At 45.5% G+C, this 15391-nt stretch overlaps 2 protein-coding genes across 3 annotated transcripts; both read left to right on the top strand.

Annotated features, from left to right (window-relative positions):
- Nucleotides 1-2770: 2770 nt before the first annotated feature.
- On the top strand, nucleotides 2771-8020 carry LOC119366376 (plastid division protein CDP1, chloroplastic-like). The gene is made up of 12 exons (XM_037632101.1): nucleotides 2771-3065; nucleotides 3389-3502; nucleotides 3611-3748; nucleotides 4854-4958; nucleotides 5059-5181; nucleotides 5261-5629; nucleotides 5726-5821; nucleotides 5899-6024; nucleotides 6260-6325; nucleotides 6411-7157; nucleotides 7254-7447; nucleotides 7536-8020. The coding sequence occupies exons 1-12, from the start codon at nucleotides 2781-2783 to the stop codon at nucleotides 7618-7620; spliced, it is 2448 nt and encodes an 815-aa protein (XP_037487998.1). The 5' UTR covers nucleotides 2771-2780; the 3' UTR covers nucleotides 7621-8020.
- A 668-nt stretch (nucleotides 8021-8688) lies between these two features.
- Nucleotides 8689-14741, top strand: LOC119366374 (pentatricopeptide repeat-containing protein At1g09900-like). Of its 2 annotated transcripts, none has more exons than XM_037632100.1 (3): nucleotides 8689-10430; nucleotides 10516-10667; nucleotides 14471-14741. In XM_037632100.1, the coding sequence occupies exon 1, from the start codon at nucleotides 8719-8721 to the stop codon at nucleotides 10333-10335; it is 1617 nt and encodes a 538-aa protein (XP_037487997.1). In that variant the 5' UTR covers nucleotides 8689-8718; the 3' UTR covers nucleotides 10336-10430; nucleotides 10516-10667; nucleotides 14471-14741. The 2 variants fall into 2 exon arrangements, with proteins under 2 accessions (XP_037487997.1, XP_037487996.1); XM_037632099.1 differs by lacking the exon at nucleotides 14471-14741 and adding an exon at nucleotides 13554-14004.
- The last annotated feature ends 650 nt before the right edge of the window (nucleotides 14742-15391 follow it).

Genomic DNA, 15391 nt, shown 5'->3' with positions numbered 1-15391 from the left:
GATTCGGAGGGAGAGAGCTACATGGCTGATTATATTGCAAACCCAAAAGTATATGGGGATGTGGAGCATTATGGCTGGACCACGGAGGAAGAAGAAGACTATGATCCAAAGAGGAAGGAGGAAACGAGTTCTGACGAAGAGGACTATCCCCTACCTCAACCTGGTGATATGCATGTGGAGTTCAAGAAGTCAAGCCTCCATAAGGTCCAATCTATCCCGCCTCGTTTCTTGCAGGACAGCAAGGCAGCACTATGCAAAAAGATAATGAAACTTGAGCTCGAGAATGAGGATCCGAGGGAGGAAAAATTAGCCCCAGACGCAAGCTAGAGAAGAAAAATGCAACGACTCCATCATCAACAACACCTCCATCACCTCCGAGGACATAATCACATGGGTATGGGCACTCCCCTTGGCATCTGCCAAGCTTGGGGGAGGTGCCCTGGTATCGTATCACCATCACAACTCCTATCTTTTACCCTTTTTCTTAGTTCGATCCTATTAGTAGTATCTTCATTTAGTAGAATAAAGTCTTGGCATGATCTAGTTTTTGGTTTTGCTTTATGATCCTTCTTTGTAATCGAGTCCGTGAGCTATATAATAAAGATTAGTGTTGAGTCAAGGGCTTGAGTATTTTACCATGATCTTAGGTGATTAGAAGAAAAAGAATAAAAAGAATCAAGGAGTTCATATTGATCTTAGTGAAAGTAATGACTTCACATAGAAAGAGTATGATGATTAAAAGTTGTTGGGAGTTGGCAAATATAGCTTTGGTCATCGTTGCAATTAATATGAAGTAATAAGGAAAGAGAGGTTTCACATATAGATATATTATCATTGACATCTTTTATGATTGGGAGCACTCATTAAAATATGACATGCTAAAGAGTTGAGGTTGGACAAGGAAGACAACATAATGAGTTATGTTTTCTTACATCTGAGATAAAGTATGTTGTCATGGATCCTCTACCGTGTTGAGCTTGCCTTTCCCCCTCATGCTAGCCAAATTCTCAGCACCAAGTAGAAGTACTACTTGTGCTTCCAAATACCCTTAAACCAGTTTTTCCATGAGAGTCCACCATATCTACCTATGGATTGAGTAAGATCCTTCAAGTAAGTTGTCATCGGTGCAAGCAATAAAAATTGCTCTCTAAATATGCATGACTTATTAGTGCAGAGAAATAAACTTTGTACAAACTTGTTGTGGATGCAATAAAAGCGACGGACTGCATAATAAAGGTCCACATACAAGGGGCAATATAAAGTGACGTTCTTTTGCATTAAGATTTTGTGCATCAACCCCAAACGCGCATGACAACCTCTGCTTCTCTCTGCGAAGGGCCTATCTTTTATTATTATCCTCTACCTTATGCAAGAGTCACGGTGATCTTCACCTTTCCTTTTTTTTATCCTTTGGCAAGCTCAGCATATTGGAAAGAACATGATATATACTCCCTCCGTTCCCAAATAATTGTCTTTCTAGCCATCTCAAATGGACTACAACATACGGATGTATGTAGACATGTTTTAGAGTGTAGATTCACTTATTTTGCTCCGTATGTAGTCACTTGTTGAAATATCTAGAAAGACAATTATTTAGGAACTGAGGGAGTATATCTAATTGGATGTGGGGGTGCATGAATTGTTATTGTTGACATTACCCTTGAGGTAAAAGGTTGTGGGGCAAAACTATAAGCCCCTATCTTTCTCTGTGTCCGATTAAAACTCCGTAACCACAAGTATTGCGTGAGTGTTAGCAATTATGAAGGACTAAGTGATAGTTGAGTATGTGGATTTGCTTTTAAGCTCTGACATAGACTCTTTCCGATGTTATGAGAAATCCATCTGTACGCCTTAAGAGGTCCAATCTGGAATAAAGCATCAGATATCTCTTTCTTCGTATAAGGCTCACACAACAAAGCATTCATCTCATTAGTCACCTTAGGCACAATACACAAATACCGACTCAGGGGAAAGTGTAGGATCTTTAGTATATACCTCTTTGAAATATGAGGCTGCCATACGCTCCATATCTGACGGAGCATGTGAAGGGTGATTGGCCTTGCATACATTGATGGAGGACACACATAAGTTGAGGTAGGGTGGGCTTTGGTCACTCGCCGCCTTGCAACCCTGCCTACGCCGGACAAATCAAGGTAGGGCGGCCGTCAACCCTTGCCCTACCGGTCCTCCGCCACTGCCTGGATGCCATGATACCAACACGGTGCTTGGTTTCTGTCAAATATGGACCAAGAGAGCCAAACTACCGACCGACACCTCACGCCCATCGTCGAAGTCGGGGGATTGTGCAAATGCTTGTTACCAATTTTCTCTCTTTTAATTAATTGTCGACGAAATTGTCCCATTATTTTTTTGATGAAAACAAAAGTGATGGGAAAATTGTCCCATGACTTGGCAGCAAATACGTTCGAAAAAAGAAGCGAGGGTGTCGTTTTCACATAAAGGCAAAATGAATTCGGATGGGCCAAGCGTCAGCGCCCGCGGTGGCCCACCTGTCGTAGCACCGTCATCAAAGCACCGCAGCGCGTCTACCGACCAGCTCGTGAGCCAGGTCCACGCAGCGAATGAAAAAAACAAAACCCGATCCATCTCGCCGGTCTCCGGCTTGGCCTTGACGACGCCCGCTGCGCTGACGCTTTCTCCCTCCCTCGCCCTTTATTCTCCCCTCCCTCCCCCCAAAACCCCCCACCGCGCATGGAGGCGCGCGCTCCGGAGACGCGGGCCGGCTAGACCCCCCCACCCCACGCGCTCCCTCCCCGGCCATGGCCATGCCCACGGCCGCCGCGGCGCTGCTCCACCCCTCCGCTGTCGCCGCCCCGTCCCCCTCCACCTCCTCGGCGCGCCGCAGTGCCCCTTCCTCCTCCTCCTCCTCGGCGCGGTGCGGCGGCAATGCCTCCGCCGGAAACGGCGCGGGCGCGCGGCGAGGTGCGGCGGTGCGGGCGATGGTGGCGGGGGCCGCCGCGCCGGTGACCGGGGCGGCGGAGGGATGCGGCAGGCAGGAGGCCCCCGCCGCGCCCGCCGTCGAGATCCCCGTCACGTGCTACCAGGTGAGCGAGCCCGTTCTCCGCCCCCGAGTTCGAATTCCCCGGAAATGCGGGCCCCGCCGTTGCCGCCGCGCCGCGCCGCGTCGGCCGCTCGATCCGCTGGTGCGGTTACGGGCGAGCTGGCTGTGGGTTTCCTCGTCAAAATTCAACGCCCTCGCATCGCATCCGTTGGAAACTGAATTCGCGCCTGCAGTTTCTTCCACACACTTGAATTGGACTGTACTGCCGCGGATGGGTTCCGAGATTTCGTAGTTTTCTCCAGGCCAGAAGCGGCTGGATCATGTCCTCTTCCAGTTTATGACGCGTCCGTCCAATTGACCGTGCAGATCCTGGGCGTCACGGAGAAGGCCGAGAAGGACGAGATCGTCAAGTCGGCCATCGAGCTGAGGAAGTCGGAGATCGAAGACGGGTACACGGAGGAGGTGTCCACCTGCAGACAGGTTGCCCGCTGAATTTAGCAATTACGTGAACACAGTTTTTCTCGGAGTAGTCATATGCAGCCAGCCCCAAGGTGTTTAACGTTGTGCGGCTTGTTGGTTTTCTGTCAGGCTCTGCTGCTGGACGTGAGAGACAAGCTTCTCTTTGAACAGGAGTATGCAGGAAGCACCAGGGCCAAGGTTCCGCCCAGATCCTCTCTCCATATACCCTGGAGCTGGTTGCCTGCTGCCTTGTGTGTCTTGCAGGAGGTAATGTGTTGCATAAAACCCCTCCAGTCGAAAGATTCATATGTACAAATGAAGGGTAGTTGTCAGTTTTGGTCCATTTAAACTTGGTTTAGGCCTTTCACATCTGTATCACATCGGATAGTGAATGTCATGGGGGTGTCCTGTTCTCTGAAGTTCACCATAACAGCACAATATTTAGTTGAACATTGACAGTGTTTCTTGTTTTTTCTATCAAGGCGGTTTGAAAAGTTACAGGGTGTTTTAAGATTTATCTGTGCTTTCTTGAAAGACTAATAAAATAAAACAGTATTATGCCAACTCCATGGTCAATATATATACTATTATTGTAAGGAGCATGTAGAAATTGAATTATGCCCATCTTTGGACTAGGTTACTGAAATGTTGGTCAATATCTGTAGTATTATTATAAGGAGCATGTAGATACTGAATAATCTCCATCCTTTGGACTAGGTAGGTGTAAAATACTGAAATGTATGTCAATATCTGTAGTATTTGTTGTAAGGAGCATGTAGATACTGAATAATCTCCATCTTTTTGACTAGATAGGTGTGAAATACTGAAATGTGATCGACAATCACTTTGATGTTTTAAGGGCCCAAGCATGGAGAATCCTAGTAGCCTCTGTTCGACACAGTTGAATGTGCTTGTCTTATAACCATGTACTGAAATGTTTCACATCTGTATCACATGGGATAGTTAATATCATGGGCATGCCCTGTTCTCTGAAGTTTAAAACAGGAAATATTTAGTTGAACACCGACTGTGTTTCTTATTTTTCTTATCGAGGCAGTTTGAAAAGTTGCAGGCTGTTTCAGATTTATCTATGCTTTCTTGAACAAAATTATGAAATCTCTATGGTGAAATCTGTAGTATTATTGTAAGGAGCATATAAAATTCAATTATACCCATCTTTCGGACTAGGTAGGTGTAAAATTCTTAAATGTGATTGATGATCAGTTTGATGTTTGTGAGATTTAAAGTCTCAAGCATGGAGAGTCCTTAGTAGCCTCCGTTCATCAGAGTTGAATGTGCTTGTCTTATCATCTTGTACTGGCTTGTTTGTTTATTGCTAGTGTAAGATACCACATGACAGTATTGTTTTCAGGTTGGGGAAGAGAAGCTGGTTTTGGACATTGGTCAGGCAGCTCTACGACGTCCTGATTCTAAGCCATATGCTCACGATGTACTTCTTGCAATGGCACTAGCTGAAGTAAGTACTATGCATGATTAAAGTGAAAAAAGCTGCTTGGTACAGTGTTTATTATGTACATCTTTGGCAACTTGGAATAATTCCATGCATTTTCCTGTAGTGCTCCATTGCAAAAGCTAGCTTTGAAAAAAGTAAAGTATCTCTTGGCTTTGAGGCTCTAGCACGTGCTCAATATCTTTTGAGGAAAAAACCATCTTTAGAGAAGATGCCCCTTCTTGAGCAGGTAACATGTTATTGCTTTCACCTTACAGATTTGTCCATGCATGAGATCATGTCATAACTTCTCTTGTTGGGTGAACTAGATCGAAGAATCACTTGAAGAGCTTGCACCAGCTTGCACTCTAGAGGTTTTAAGCCTGCCCCGTACACCTGAAAATTCTGAACGCAGGCGAGGTGCTATTGCAGCTCTCTGTGAATTGCTTGGACAGGGACTTGATGTTGAGTCATCATGCAGAGTTCATGATTGGCCTTATTTCTTGGGCCAGGCAATGGACAAGCTATTAGCCACTGAAATTGTGGAACTACTTTCTTGGGACTCTTTGGCTACAACTCGTAAAAACAAAAAATCGTTGGAGTCCCAGAGCCAGCGGGTGGTAGTTGACTTCAACTGCTTCTACAGGGCAATGCTTGCACACCTTGCGTCTGGATTTTCAACCCGGCAGACTGAGTTGGTACCTTTTTTCTTCTACTTCTACTTGTAGCCTATATGAACCAAGCTATCCTGTTTGCTGCTTTTCCATTATTTAATTAACATTACCTCTGTGCAGATAAGTAAAGCTAAAACCATCTGCGAATGCTTAGTTGCATCTGAGAACACCGACCTGAAATTTGAGGAATCTTTTTGCTCGTTTCTTCTTGGAGAGGTGATAAGCTAATTTCAATTTCTATAAATTTAGTAATGCACAATTGCACATTACTAGGACTAAAGGCTTGCTCTCAGGAATCTGGCGCCACAGTTTTCGAAAAGCTTCAGCAGCTTCAAAGTAATGGAAGTTCCAATTCAAGAAATTATGGGTTAGCTAAAAAGAAAGACAGCAGTGACAAGGTTACTGTCAACCAGTCACTGGTATGTTGCATCTTGCGATGAGAGCAAATAAGTTGTACTATGCTATTCCCTCTGTTCCTAAATATAAGATGTTTTTGCAGTTCAATTAGAACAAATAAGTTGTAGTATGCTACTCCTCTATTCCTAAATATAAGACATTTTTGCAGCTCAAAATGAAAGATATATTTGTCTGAAGTTATTACTGTGCCTATGTTCTGTTGACACTATCTCATGCTTGACAACTTGTCTTTACCAGGAACTGTGGCTGAAGGAGGTGGCACTTTCTCGTTTTGCAGATACAAGAGATTGTCCGCCATCCTTGGTATGCGCCATGCTATTTTTAGTAATTGAATCCCAAATAACATTCTCTGTGGATTAGTTTAACTATCAATGTCATCTTATGACAGGCCAACTTCTTTGCTGCTCCTAAGCGCCTCATTAGCACTTCCAAGCAGAAACTAGGGGCCACGAGAAGGGTCCTTTTGAGCTCTCAGACGTCTCCTAGTGCCTCCACATGCAACAGAACTTCAGGACAGCAGAATCCAAGATTAAATTCTACCAGCCATCTCGGGGAAGCTGTAAAGCAGCTTGCACCAACCACCCTGGGGGTCCAGGGCCATTCATCAACGGATAGGCCAGTGAATGGTTTAAGTACAACATCTGTTCCTCTGAAGCGCAACCCTGGATCCCATCCTGTAAGAACCTTGGAATCGTGGGGCCTGACTGGGGATGTTATAGGAAAAATCGCTTACACTGCAGTCCTGGGGTTTGCCCTCTTTGGTACATTGAAACTGGTCAGGTTTCAGTTTGGGAACACAAAACCTGCCTCCTCAACTAGAGAATCTGCAGCCACATCTTCTCTGAATGAAGCATCTTCATCAGAAAATTCTTTTATCAATAGCAGAGTCAGGGAACAGTTTGAGAAGCTGTCAAAAATGCTTTGGTTGAGCAATAGGCTCCATCCGAGAGGCGAAAGAAGTGATCTGTCTCCTGGTTCCAGCGACGTGGCTGCTATAGCTCGCAAGGAAAGGATGTCTCTTCAAGAAGCAGAAGCGCTTGTGAAGCAGTGGCAAGATATCAAGTCCGAAGCTCTTGGCCCTGACTATGAAATCGATATGCTCTCCGAGGTCCTCGATGGTTCGATGCTGTCAAAGGTAAGTTCCTTTTATCAAGCACGTAATGGCACATGTAGTTCATGCATGATTGTGTATGCTGTGTATAATCGAATCAAATACCCTCTTGTTGAACAGTGGCAAGACTTGGCTTTATCAGCAAAGGATCAGTCCTGTTACTGGAGATTTGTTCTGCTGAATCTCTCTGTTGTCCGAGCCGAGATCCTGCTGGATGAGGCTGGTGACGGTGAAGTGGCGGAAATCGATGCTGTGCTCGAGGAAGCTGCTGAGCTTGTTGATGACTCCCAGCCCAAGAAGCCCAGTTATTACAGGTACTTGAGAACATGCCATTTCTGTTTATCTTTCTCATTCTGCTCTGGAGTAACATAGCACTGACGATTTGTGTGGTTATACTTGCAGTACGTATGAAGTTCAGTACACGCTGAGGAGGCAGGACGACCGATCGTGGAAAATCTGCGAGGCCGCTGTCCGGGACCTGTCGTGATTTCTGCCAGAAGGACGACTAACGCGTCATCTCATAGGACACGGGGCAGGGCAGCGTCTAAACAAAGTTCCAGCACATTAGATATCTGTAGGTCACTAGTATTAGATCACCATCGAACCAATTCGAATGCACGAAACCGTTCGATGATCTGCGTTGGGATGCTCTATCTAGCTGCTCGTGGTGACTTTGCATCAGGACTTGACACAATACCCGCTGATTTGCTACGTTAGTACAGAATGCTAACCTACCCTCTGCTGATTTCACATACCCTTCATTTTTTGTGCGCTTACGTTGTTAGTTTGCAACATGTTGTCGGCCCTTGGGGTTCCCTGAGCGGTGTAGCTGAATTGTGTCAGCCATTGTTCATTGTTGAAAGATCAAGGCAGTTTGCTTCAACTTTGATCCCTGTTGGATACGGTAGGAACTTTATCATTGCCCTTTGAGTTTTGGAATGGCTAAAAATCCGACGCGAGATTTTTAGACACGGCAAACCGAATGTTTTTCATGGTGATTTATATTGGCACGAGGATGACAAATTTAGTTTGCAAGCATGACAATTTTCTGGCAAAAAATGAACTGAGGTGGAATTGTCATGCTCGCCAACTGAACTTGTCATCCACGGCAAACACAGCTTGCCAATAAAAAACATTTGTTTTGCCATACCTAAAAATCTGATGATGTCCGGGTCCTTGAGTTATATATGTGGTTATTTTGAGATAAAGATGGCGCGACACTTTCAAGCCTATTTGATAGATTTTTTACTTAAATTTGTAGCATAATCCTTTCTCCACATCAAACACATTGGCATCATGTTACTGTCTGAATATTTTTTTTGAACATTGATGCCAAATTAAACCGTGAATGAGTAAAATAAACCGTTTTAATCAGGAACAGAGCTAGTAGTATTACTGAACCTGTGCAGTGGCATTGACACAGCCGCTTGGATCTCACCGTCAGTTCCAGCCAGCCCATGCGGCCCGCCGCTTCATCAGATCGCCATCGCCGCCGCTCCACAGCCACAAAGCCGCCGCCGCCGCCGTCCAAGTCCGCCTTCCCTTCCGCGCTTTGGCTCCACCCTGCTGCCTCCGCCGACCCTCCATGGCCGCCGGCGCGTGGCCGGCGGCCGCGGCGGCGGCGCGCGCGGCGGTGCGCACGCTCGGGCGCCTCGTCCCCCGCACCCACACCCACTCCACCGCCGCCACCACCACCTCCCCCTCCTCCCCGGCGCACACCCTGGACGACTACAACCGCCTGCTGGCGGCCCTGGCGCGGGACGGGGACGGCGAGTCGGCGCTGCGCGTGCTCCGCCGCATGCGCCACGGCTCGCCCGCGGCCTGCGCGCCCACGGCCGCCTCCTACGTCTCCGCCATGTCGGCGCTCGCCAAGGCCGGCCGCGCCGCCGACGCCACGGCGCTCTTCGACGACATGCTCGCGCACGGCGTGGCGCCCGACCGCCGCGCCTACTCGCTCCTCCTCCACGTCTACTCCACCCACCTCGGCCTCCCCGCCGCCGGCCTCTCCGTGCTGCACTGGATGACCGGCCGCGGCGTCCGCCCCAGCGCCGTCGACTACGCCGACCTCATCTTCTCCTTCTGCCGCGCGGGCCAGCTCCCGGACGCGCTCCAGCTGCTCGACGAAATGCGCGAGCTCGGGTACCCGCTCACCCCGCACGTCTACTCGCCGATACTCCAGGCCCACTGCGACGCCGCCGACATCCCGGCCGCCGAGGCGCTCATCGCCTTCATGCGCGCCTCCGGGGGCCGCTCCGGGTGCAACCCCGACGTCATCATCTACAACATCTACATCCACGGGCTGTGCAGGGTCGGGGATTTCCACGCCGTGCAGAGGGTTATCAACGACAGCGTCTGGAACTGGTGGGTGCCGGACGCGGTGACCTACAGCACCTACGTTGCCGGGCTCTGCCGGGCTGGGTACATCGAGGACGCGTTCAGGCAGCTGGACATCATGGTCGCCAAGGGGCTACAGCTCACAGTGATCGGCCTCAACATACTGCTGGATTACGCCGCCAAGGATGTAGATATGTGGGTTGCCAAGGTGGTGATGGAGCGCTGCGAAGAGCTGGGCTTCGAAGTTGACGTCGTGACGTACAACACGGTCATGGAACATTTCTCCAAGAAGATGCAGTGGCTGATTGCCCTCAGGCTGTTCACCGATCTGCTCAAGAAGCCCATAACACCCGATGTGCAGACGTACAACATCTTGATCTCATCCCTGTGCCGAGCTGGCAAGTTTGAGCTCGCCAAGTTCGTGTTCAGTTGCAACGGGTTTGTGGCGGACACCGTGACCTGTAACATTCTGATCCATCAGTTCTACAGTGCTGGAAAGGAGGGCGAGCTCGGGTTCTTGTTCTCCGATGTTGACGCAGGGAAGATTACCCCAGATACAATCACATACAACACGCTGGTCGATTGCCTCTTTAGGTCTGGGAGGAGGACTGAGGCTGCCAATCTGGTCAGGCACATCGACGGCGGCTACCCTGCGGAGCCCGTAGCGCATCTGGCTTTCTGGTTGGTTACGAGCGGAAATGTTCGAGAGGCTTTGAGTCTGTTTGATGACATGCTAGTGAAAGGAGTCGCTTTAGATGCTATCGTTTTCGCCAATGTGATCAAGGCATTCTGCAGAAAGGGTCCAGGGGAGTGCACAGATATGACACAGCTGTGCTCTGTGCTGGATAGGATGCTTGGGATTGGATGATCCTTATCTTGCTCTCTTGCTGATATTGGCTGGTCTCATTTTTTAACTTGTCCTGTTGTATCACTAGGAGATAGCAACTGCAAGTAAAACACCTGGTATACTGAAATCTGTTATGTTACTTTGTTAATTTTTTTGCTTTGGTAGCAAATGATGTTCTAACTTGGTATCTTGTGTCAACAGTTCTGGTCATCTAATTTGTCAACAGCAGAACTTAGCAAGCCATAGGAAGTTCCAACAAGGATGTCCGAATTTCCATCACCATCCAAATCAATCACAGTTGGAGATGAATATGCATGGGCACAGAAGTTCCTGTCTTCGATACTCAAATCGAGGTCTGCTGTCCATTTAACTTGTTTTGTGTCAAGGTTAAAAACAACTATAATGCTTGCAATATATTTCCCTATGTCAATCCTTCCTAGCTCTTTTAAATGCTGTGCGTTATCATAGCTTCTAGACTGCAAAAGGTACGCCACCACGGTAACACAGGCAAGATATAATGAAGTGCTCATGTTGTGGCTGAAAGTTTTGCATTAAAAAAAAACATTTCAATCATATCCAAAAGATAGCACAGCAAGATAAACAAACACCTAGCTTCTGCTTTAGCACCTTCGGTTCATTACTGGAACAAGCATGAAGCAGAACAAAAACAATCAAAGCAAAGCATAAAATTATTCAGGTAAGCAAATGCACAATCAACCAACCAGTCCATGGTAAGAGAGAACAAAGGGGTCCTATTTTGGAAAATTAATCTCGGAGAGCATTAATGACGCACATGCATGCAACATAGGACATCACAGATAAACTGACGTTCAGAGATTCTTATTTATAACTCATCATCCCGATCTCATGAGCTGATGAGCAACACGTACGAAATGCATTAGTAGCAGAGAAAGCAGCCGCACTCGTGGCCAAAGAAGTAAGATACAGCAACAACCATTTCTTGTACACCGTCATTGTCAATGTCTGCAATTACCTGTAGAAAGAATGTCAAACCAAGTAACCAACGCAAGAACATTAATAGAACAAACATCAAATATATGTAGAAAAAGGTTCACTTACTGGGGTCGACAATATGTGAGCATATATGTGCACATAATCTTCCGCTTTCTCATGCTCTTGTTTCTGTACAATCCTCGTCTCCCCACGTGGTATCGTCAACATAATCATCATAATCATAACTGTACTCTTCAGGGAGATAACATACATCGTAATTATAACTGTACTCTTCAGGGAGGTCTTCTGCATCCCGAAACAAATCGAATGATGCATTAGCTTCCTCCTCTAAGGCTCGTCATTTTCAACAGTTGCTTCTCCTGTTGTCCCCGCATCATTTCCATTAGTTTCTTCTGCATTTCCCGTTTGATCATCACTTTTATCTGCTGTTTGAAGCAACCTTCTTTGTCGTGGTGTTCAGATTATTCGGTAACTCCATATTCTCTTTTCCAGTGGTAGAATTAGGCTTTATTTCGGCTAGCTCAGATGGATGTTTCAAGGGATCAGCTCCCTGCAGTCCTGCACTATGTTGGTCAGGAGACGTCATAATGCATCCTTCCTGCATCTACACACCCACAGCACAGCCGTATGGATAATCCACTATTCACATCAGAGTAATGCAATGATTATTGTGTGCATGTAACATCAAATTTCTTTAAAGCATTACCAATCCTCATACTGATTAGTGGTGACAACAGACTAATTGTACATTTGTTTATACTAACTCAAATATGTGAAGAAGTGAACTGTACAATCAAGTTTCTTCGTCTTCTTCTTTTCCGACCTCCACTCATAGCTACCATGGAGCTAAAACCCGATCTTTCTTATGTGTGAAAAGCTACAATTATTTTGAGTATTGAAAGCTAACAATGCCTAACAGCACAAAGCGTGTAAATTACACATGGCCCTCCTATTTGTTTGTGCCTTTTCTGGCTTCGGTTGAAAAACCCAAAATACAAAAGCAACACCCAAACAAATAGCAGGTATTGTGCCGAGAGGTCCGGTTAAAAAAACATATTCCACTTCTTTTTCGTGGGACACACGTAACAGAAAAATAAAGAATAACACATATTAGTTACACCCTCTGTTCCTATGCGTAAATCGTAAATTTCCGAGCACCCCCAAATAGGGCCATTATGCACAGTGAATTGCCTGCATTCACATATTTTGCATTGCTAGTCTGCCTACTAATACAGAACTGCACTAATTTTAGAAGAAAGTGACGAAGAAACTGTACTGCATATTGGGGAATCAGCTGGCCAAAAGTTAGATTTTATGATGATGATGTTTTGTAAAGCCAGAAAGCCAGATGTCATTGTCAATGACAAGGACACTATGCACAACTAACCAGGCTTAGTGGGCTTATTTCTCCTCTTTTACAATCTTTCATACTATCACAAAACCCCCTCGAGTTAGAAGATGGTATCCTCCATTTTGTACATCTTCACGACCGCACCGAGCAATTTTCTCCATGCATGGAACATGAACATGAACATGAACATAACATGAACATCAGCATCCATTGATTTATGAAAGAGACAGCCTAGCATGGGCGGCAAGAGTCACTCAGGCTAGTCAAGGAGACTGCCCATGAAACCACACCCCAAGGCCAATAGACTTGAGGGAGGAACAAGACACAGGCAAGTCATCCTTGGCTATCAGAGATAAGGCCCTTGCAGCCATGTAAGGCTTGCTCTCTGCTAATGGGTTACCACTACTGAACTTTGGTCTCTTCAGTTCTTGGTTTGCAGCGTTTCTTCCATCCAGCATCTATTTATATGTGCATGTCCTAGAGAACAAGATCTAATGGTCGTGTTTGGTGCTTGTAGGCCTCTACCAGAGTATCTTATCATTACCCCTTTTAGGCTGGCAGAATATATTCTAGATGCCAACGTATATGGAATGTCAAATATCATGATATACAACTACTTTATGTTGCATTTTGATTATAGAGATGAGAGCATTTTGACTCCTCTGAAAGCGATTCCTGATATGATGCTCAAATCTTCTTAAAGCTAGCTAGCATGATCAGTCCCATATCTTTGCTAAAAGGACACGAAAAGTTGAATTGCTCACCTAATTGACCACACTATCACTATAGTGATCAAACAGAGGGAACACAGTACTCTTTACACAGCATGGAGCGATAATTTCGTCTTTAGATAAGCAATAAAGGATGGTAATATGACCAAATGGAGCGATAATTATGTGCATCATATGTGCAGGCCACATGGAGCTCAGGTTCACACTAAAGCAACCAGACCAACTTTAGATGAGTTCACTACATTTTATACATTCTTCTGCTTGTCAAACACCAGATTCTTCTGCTAAAGGATGGAAACATGACCAAATGTATCAGGATAGGGAATCACATTCTTCTGCTTATCGAACACCAGATTCAAATACGACGAGTTCACTACATTTTATAGATCAACGAGCAGAGGATCCAGTTGAGTGCACAGATATGATTCAACTGTGTGTTCTGTGCTGGATAGGGTGCTTTGGATTGGATGATCCTTCTCCTGCTCTCTTGCATGTAGCTCTGATGGTTCTCTTTTGTCACTTTAGATGGCAGTGGCCTCAATTCTGAACTTGTACTGTTGTATCAGCAAGAGACGGAAATCGATAGTAAAACACCATTTTGGTCTTCTTTATGCAGTACATATATCAGCATAATATCATCTGTCACACAGAAATCTGTTATGTTCCTTTCTTCAAATTTCTTTTTAATGTCAAAGCATGCCCTAACTTGGCATCAATATGTCAAAAGTTTTGGCCATCTGATTTGGTATCATTGTCAAAGCTCTAACTTGTTACTCTTGACAGTCTTCGGAGTCGTTGGACCCGATCAACTGTATGTCATAGGACTCGCTTATAGTTCTGGCTAGTCACATTTTCACCAGATATTCTTCTTTCATGATTAACATGGCAGTGAATATGTCGTTGTCTAACGAAATAGTCATGCTGCAAGGAAATAATGGGCTTAAAAGTACCAGCTGGAATCTATATATTCCTGATAGATGTTGTAACCTTCGTAATTCGTAGCCATTTATGTGCTAATAAATCATTGTACGTATGTCTTTTTGATGCCACTTAACCTTTACATTGGTTAATCTTCTTACTACAAATGCTTAGTCCACAGGCTTACAGCTGCTAGCGACCGGAGCCATTTGTGGGGTTGCAACAACCAGCAAGGTATGCTGGACTGCACTGCACAGGAAAGCGGCAGCTTCAGCTCCAGCATTTCTGTTGGTCTTCTCACCTGAATTCACCCCATTCGTACTGGCCTAAATAACTTTCTGCTGATATTTCGCGCGACAGTGACACTTATGTACAAATGCCTGAACTTGTTAAACCCTCTTTGTTTCCCGCGTGATACAGAAGACTGCCAAAACAACGGGCACATATTATGAATAACATAGAGCATGATACTTACAACATACGCAGGTTACACATACATCTGAGAAAATACATACTGACAAAGGAGAGTACCATAATATCTCTTCACCCACATATAACATGATCACACAGAAACAGCTCAACAGCCTAGGTATATTGCTACCCAAAAAATGGCTAAAAGGACAGAGCTGGACAGCTTCGAAGTATTCATAGTTTCATACAACTTCTACTCTTGACAATTTCAGGGTTGTGCGACCAACTGTATGCTCCCACTCCCATCCATTCATATTTGCAGTATATATATGTTGTTTCTTCATGATTACCACAGCAGCGAGTATGCTGTTGTGTTCGGTGAAATAGTCACGCTGTAAGGAAACCAACTGGTTTCAAAATTCAAACTCGAGCCCATGTATTCCTGATAGATGTCCCTGAAATTTACAGATTCCCTTCAACTTTGTTTTTTTGGTTCCATTAAACCACCAGAACTGACAACAAGCAACAAAAACATTCCTGGGAAACTTTGATGCAGAATGCAAATAAGAACTTGAAAACAAAATGTGCTGAGCTTGATACGCACTGCTGTGATTTTTCTGTTGATCTCACTCTCACCTGCATTTCACCCAATTCCTCCTACAAGCTTAATAATGCAATGCTTAATCCTTTT

The sequence above is a fragment of the Triticum dicoccoides genome, chromosome 2B (genome assembly GCF_002162155.2).
Source record: "Triticum dicoccoides isolate Atlit2015 ecotype Zavitan chromosome 2B, WEW_v2.0, whole genome shotgun sequence".
Classification (NCBI taxonomy): Eukaryota; Viridiplantae; Streptophyta; class Magnoliopsida; order Poales; family Poaceae; genus Triticum; species Triticum dicoccoides.
Note: the sequence above shows the minus strand (reverse complement) of the source record. Positions and strands in the feature narration are given on the sequence as shown.

What these genes read in the sequence shown, in the direction of transcription:
- LOC119366374 (XM_037632100.1), top strand. Translation starts at nt 8,719, where the DNA reads ATGGCCGCCGGCGCGTGGCCGGCGGCCGCGGCGGCGGCGCGCGCGGCG.
- LOC119366376 (XM_037632101.1), top strand. Translation starts at nt 2,781, where the DNA reads ATGGCCATGCCCACGGCCGCCGCGGCGCTGCTCCACCCCTCCGCTGTC. An exon ending in TCCCCGTCACGTGCTACCAG is followed by an intron (nt 3,066 to 3,388) that starts GTGAGCGAGCCC and finishes TTGACCGTGCAG; the next exon opens with ATCCTGGGCGTCACGGAGAA. An exon ending in AAGAAGCCCAGTTATTACAG is followed by an intron (nt 7,448 to 7,535) that starts GTACTTGAGAAC and finishes TTATACTTGCAG; the next exon opens with TACGTATGAAGTTCAGTACA.